The 6605-nt window shown below is 32.8% G+C and overlaps 1 protein-coding gene across 1 annotated transcript; it reads left to right on the top strand.

Annotated features, from left to right (window-relative positions):
* The first annotated feature begins 329 nt into the window (after positions 1–329).
* PABPC4L (poly(A) binding protein cytoplasmic 4 like) lies at positions 330–4976 on the top strand. Its single transcript, XM_028848771.2, has one exon. The coding sequence runs from the start codon at positions 445–447 to the stop codon at positions 1555–1557; it is 1113 nt and encodes a 370-aa protein (XP_028704604.1). The 5' UTR covers positions 330–444; the 3' UTR covers positions 1558–4976.
* Positions 4977–6605: the final 1629 nt, after the last annotated feature.

Here is a 6605-nt window from a genome sequence, read left to right as displayed (position 1 = left end):
TACTCCACGGCCGGGGCCTCTGACGCCTCCGCTTGTGGAGTTCTTCCCTGAGCGGCTGTAACTTTAAACCACTCTGAGCGAGGCCTATTTTTATTCAGAAACCAGCGGCCAGGGCGTCTGTGGAGAATGCTCAGATGGAGGGCCAGCCCGCCACTTGAAGTTTTCTCACAAATCTGAGGGAAAAGAATGTCTTGTCCTAATAGCCTCTCTTTGCGATTTCACAGCTCTGTTGCCCCTTCGTAGCCAGATCGGTGGCCGTGGGGACCTTTGGATAAGGGTGTTGCCTGAGCTGGGGGAGCTGTGTCTGAACTCCATTGCTTGGTCTTTGTGTGGTGATCCCGAGGCCTCCACACTTGAGCCGGGCCAAAGCTGTGGCCTACTACCCCTCACAGGGATTGCTCCAAGAGTTCCAGGGGACAGGCTCACAGTGGCAAGGACAAGGAGATGAGTGTAGCAGCCAAGTACCGCATGGCCTCCCTGTATGTGGGTGACTTGCATGCAGATGTCACCGAGGACCTGCTGTTCAGGAAGTTCAGCGCCGCGGGGCCCGTGCTGTCCATCCGCATCTGCAGGGACCAGGTCACCCGCCGCTCTCTGGGCTATGCCTACGTGAACTTCTTGCAGCTGACTGATGCCCAGAAGGCGCTGGACACAATGAACTTTGACATCATAAAAGGCAAATCCATCCGTCTCATGTGGTCTCAGCGTGATGCCTACTTGAGGAGATCTGGAATTGGGAACGTGTTCATCAAGAATCTGGACAAATCTATCGATAACAAAACCCTTTATGAACATTTTTCAGGTTTTGGAAAGATTCTTTCCTCCAAGGTGATGAGTGATGATCAAGGTTCCAAGGGCTATGCATTTGTGCACTTTCAGAACCAGAGTGCTGCAGACAGGGCCATTGAGGAGATGAATGGAAAACTACTCAAGAGCTGCAAGGTATTTGTTGGCAGATTCAAAAACCGAAAAGATCGTGAAGCTGAACTCAGAAGCAAAGCCAGCGAATTCACCAATATTTACATCAAAAACTTTGGAGGCGACATGGATGATGAGAGATTGAAGGACGTTTTCAGCAAATATGGCAAAACTCTGAGTGTTAAGGTGATGACAGATTCCAGTGGGAAATCCAAAGGCTTTGGCTTTGTGAGTTTCGATAGCCATGAGGCTGCCAAGAAAGCTGTTGAAGAAATGAATGGAAGGGACATAAATGGGCAGCTGATTTTTGTAGGCCGGGCGCAAAAGAAAGTAGAGCGACAGGCTGAGTTAAAGCAAATGTTTGAGCAGCTGAAAAGGGAACGAATTCGTGGGTACCAGGGAGTAAAGCTCTATGTTAAGAACCTTGATGACACCATTGATGATGAAAAACTACGAAACGAATTTTCTTCATTTGGATCAATTATTAGAGTTAAGGTAATGCAGCAAGAGGGCCAGAGCAAAGGGTTTGGCTTCATCTGCTTCTCCTCTCTAGAGGATGCTACTAAAGCAATGATAGAGATGAATGGCTGCTTCTTGGGCTCCAAACCTATTAGCATTGCCTTGGCCCAGAGTTATTAGGAAAGATAAACATACCTTCCCAGTTAGCATCTGCAACAGTTGGGGAAATGATAGTGATCTCTGCCTGAACTGACCTCAGTAAATTTCATATTCCACATGATGGGTGCTTAGTTTAGTGAATTTTATGATGAAACGTTTTTTATACAAACCCATTTTTTTCTTTTGTGGAAAAATAAATGGAGCTTAGTTCATTTTACAGAGGCACATTTTCTAATTTTAATATTGCATATTTTTCTTATTTTGATGTTGTGTTCATAGCAATAAGTATAAATAGAAATATCTTTATTACATTTGAACCAAATGAAATAAGGTAATTATTTGAATTTATTGCATATTTTATTTTAGTAATATTGCTAGCTTTAATTTCTTCTATGAAAATATGCTCAAAATAGTTCTTACACCTAAAGATTCCAAAGTATTTTTACTGACAGAAATTTTCTAATTTTTCATCCAAGTTTTGAGAAATCAGACTTTTAGAAATTTATAGTATGAATTTAAAGATCTAATTTCATTTTGAATAAATGCTTAAAGTACTCAGATATAGTTGAATTTATTTTAAATTTATATCCTGACATGCTTGTTTTTCGGATGGTTTAAATTAAGATGATGGAGGTTTTTAATGTTGCCTAAAAACTGGCTTTATTTGTTTTGTTCTTTCCATTAGTTGACTATAATTCAGGTACTTTCTTGTTAATCTAAATTGTAACTTGCACTGTAAAACCTTAACTTCTACATTCCTTAAGTTATATATCTGTATCAACTCAGGTGATCCAAAGTTGGCCTGGTCTTAAATCTCTTCATACCTATACGGCTTAATATTTTCCCTTACATTTTTACCAGATGCTATTATTATGAAAGTCATGTATACAGATTGTAGAAATTCTGTTTAAAAACTTTTAAAATCTGTTTTATATCGTTTTGTGTAGTGATAGTCTCTTAGGGTTCAGAAAAGTAAGTTCCTCTATTTTTATAAACTCACCTCTCCTTTTATTAGACTATGGCAGCTATGTAACCCATTAAGGTTCACTTTTAGCCTTCATTGATCAGAAAGTCACTGGCTGATTTTCTGATAAAATGAAGTTACATCACTTATTCTGTTTTCTAGCATAATTTTTAGTTTAGGACCATTCCCCTATTTCCCTTTCTCTCCTGCCTTTCATCTATATTCCTCAGCTTTTTAAAATACTTTCTAAAGGATTTTTTTTTTTTTTATGTTGGCTTTTAATATGTGCTGCTGCAAATCCATTTGGAAATCTTGGCAAGAGTTTTTTATTTACATTTAAATAATTGCTTTACAAATTCTGATTCATACCAAAGGTACCTAGCAAGCAAGTGCTTTTGTTTTTACTGTTTTTATATTTTTACTTGGCTTAGTTGTTTCTTATAACTATTATTCACATCCTCTATTTCATATATTACTAATATAAAAGAAATACTAAAATATTTTTTGGCAATACCTCAGCTTATGAATGAGAAAAATTTGTTACCTTTTATTTTTATAGAAATTATGCGTATATTCTTTGCACATTTTCTAAAATAAAAATATTTTAGGCCATAAAAAGATTGCATATAATTGTATTATGCAAACCAATTCCCTATTATAATTTGTTACATATTTTTCTATTTTTGTTCTCTCTCTACATATATACATACACCTAGGTAATTTACGAAAAATAGGATAATATTACCAATGTTGTTTGAAATTGTTTTCTTAATTAAACAATATGATATGGTCAACTTCTATGCTCACAATAATCATTTGTGTTATAATCTGAGTGATTTTTATGTTTTGTTCAATGACTGTACCAAAATATAACTGATTTCTTATTGATAAACTTATATGTTGCTAGATAATTTCTTCCTTTTTTCTTTCTTCCTCTATCATAAATAACTTAGAGATTAACATCCTTGCAAACTTGTATATGCAAATATGTCTGTTTTCTTAAGAAAATGTTTAGAAGTGGAATTAATGGCTAAAAAAGAATCAGTTTTAAAAAGTAATTTTGATAAATATTGCTTAAATGCTGTCCAGAATACTTGGGGCACTTACATTTCCATTGTCATTGTAGGAGAATGCCTGTTTCCATATGCTCCAAGAAACAAGGGTTTTTTAAAAAAGCTATTGGTCAATTCAACATGATATATAAAACAAACCATTTTGTCATTGCTTTATTTCACTTTTGTAAATTACAAAAATTAAACAGCATTTGTGTACTCACTGACCATTTGTATTTTCATACTTATGAGTTAATGTCTCATGATCATAATTTATTTTCTTGTTGGAGTGTTTTTTATTTACATGGATTTTTAGATTTCTTTGCATATTACGACAACATTTTAGACTTTTTCCCCTGATATTTCATTTTCTTTACAGTCTTGAAGGTTATTCAAAATTAAATGTTAAGCTGGAAAGTTTCAGTATTTTACTTAAATGACTTTGATGTCATGCTTCAAAATATTTTGAACACTTTAAATATATACATTCACACAAATATATATACATCCACACAATTTATCTGTATTGTGTTTATGACTTTCAGAATTTCGTATTCTCCATGCTTCTAACTAAAATTTTGGTGCATAAAAAGTATCTTATATAAAACCTATAGTAAATCTTTAAAAAATGTGCTTTTCCATCTTTAATAACGTATGTTTTGGTAAATACCTGATTCAGAGAGCCAATGAATTAGAGTCGGCATATGAGTTTCACATAGATTCTTATACTAAGTAAGTATTTACCAAAACATATAATAGAAGCAGAAAGTTGTTAAAAAGGTTTACCAGACAAGAAGACTGGAAAGTGTATTAAGTGTGCCTGACCTTGACATCTTATTCTGTATAATCTAGTCTCCATCTTAATTCAGAAAAGCTAATCTGTAAAACTGTTCAAATATTTGAACAATATTTGATAATGCTTACATATATTTTCAAGATAATATCAGGAAACAGAGTTCTGTCATCTATATAAGGAATTAATAGGACATAACATCAGATGTCTAGATGAATTATAGCTGTGCCTAATTACACAATAATCTGCCTTCTTAGTAGAAATTGCTTATTTCCAGCATTTACTGTAAAAAAGTGACTAAGTCGGTTTACAAAAATATACAATCCTATGGATTTCTTTAATTCATTTAAATTTTGTTCATTCTAATTCTTTTTGGTGTGTGATAATAGCAAGTTATCTTAGTGGAAAATACAGATTCATTCATTAAAGAATATTAAATCTTTTGTGCCCAAGTGCCTTAATAAATAAGTAGAATCTTAACTTTTCTGATAAGCATTCCAGTAAAAACTAATGTACATAGATATGCCTTGAGCCACTGTTTCTACTTTCATCTTTCTCTCCACACATATTGCCATGTCTGCTGTGTAGTTGCCTGCTTATGTGTACAGCCATTTCAATAAATATATTATTTTAACATTTTGTCTTTTCAATTTCAAATAGGAATTTATAGTTGGTAAAAATAAAAATTTTAAAGTGATTTAATATTGTCATTTTCATGTTCTCAATAGTGTTATAGATCCCCTGAGAAAATGTCAAATAAAATATAATATTTCAGAGGTGAAAGCATGTTTGAAAATGATTTTTATTTATTATAAAGTGTTTCTGATTTTCCAAAGATCAGTTATCTTAAGAGTGAACTGAAAATTGCTTGTATTTTTTAGTGAAGATACTTGTATTTCAGATTTTCAAGGACAATTTCTTTATGAACTAGTATTTCTTTTTTAAGTTACTCATAATTATGAGCTCACAATTGAAAACAAAACACTAATATACATCAAGTTTTAATGAGGAATAATTAACTATTTTAAAGACATTTATGAATTTATTGTTAAATTCAACTAACCTGTCAGGTGCTTAGAATTGGCTTATTCATAGTACGTTTGGAAATATGCCCCATAATATAATTTAAAAAATAGATATAATAAAACAATAGAGGAAAAATATAGTTTTAAAAACTCTACACTTTCAAAAGTAGAACAGATTAAATACCCTCAGGATACTTTTGACATATATATATCTCCCAAGTGTATGTGTACTCAAGTCCGAGTTACACATACACTTGGATTTGAATTTGGTAAAGTCAGAGTATTTTGCAGGTTTGCCCAGAGGAAATATGTATAATTCAGTGTTGGTTTTGTCTCATCGTCTTGTCATATTTTAGAGTTCACAGAATGTTCTGAACTAAATTGTAGTTGCCCTGAATGAAACAATTGAATCCAAATGAGAAGGAAATGCATCTTCTTAGTAGCGTTCTTAACTGTAGTAGAGAAAACACCTTAACTTCTGAGAGAGATTCATAATTTGTACAATGATATTTCATCAGATTTTATTAACCCATTTATAATTACATCATCTTATATATTTAAAAAATCCTTATTTTGAAGTTTTGCCAAACTCTAATAGCACATTTGAGTTGCAAAGGCAATATCACTGAAGTGGCAGATATAATTATTGTTTTTATTTTTGCATTCAGTGAACACCAGTCATAATTCATTTTTTGTTTGTTTTTACAATCAGTATCTCTAGAGGAATTTTCTTATTTCAGGAAGCCACGTCTAATGGTCTTGTAGGGCATCACAATTTTGATTTACATTTAATTTTATCTTTGTACATGTGCTAGTAGCAGCCAATATTAATTCCTTGAAGTTAAAGTAAGCCTTTATAATAGTAGTTCCAGCAAATCTTTGTTAATCAAAGACATGCCTCAATTTGAATGCAAGCCAAATCTTAGAATTATAACTAGATTGTTTTGACACATTATTATTTTACTGAATTACCATAGGAACCATTAGAAACCTAGTATTATTCACCACTCTAGTCACTAACATTTTATATATAGTTTGTATACTAATGATATTTATATTGTATACATTGCAATTGTCAAAAGGCCATCAGTTATATGATACTCCAATTTTTAATATTTATTTTGATTTTAACTAAAAAGATATTGGTAAATGCCAATTTGATCATATCATTCTTCTCCTTAAAAGCCTTTCATGGCCTTCCATTACTCTTAAAATTGGGTATAAATCTTTACTGT

This window comes from Macaca mulatta, chromosome 5 (assembly GCF_049350105.2).
Source record: "Macaca mulatta isolate MMU2019108-1 chromosome 5, T2T-MMU8v2.0, whole genome shotgun sequence".
Classification (NCBI taxonomy): domain Eukaryota; kingdom Metazoa; phylum Chordata; class Mammalia; order Primates; family Cercopithecidae; genus Macaca; species Macaca mulatta.
This window is presented reverse-complemented; position numbering and strand designations above follow the sequence as displayed.

Excerpts from the sequence above, each read along its gene's own strand:
- PABPC4L (XM_028848771.2), top strand. The coding sequence starts at position 445 with ATGAGTGTAGCAGCCAAGTACCGCATGGCCTCCCTGTATGTGGGTGAC.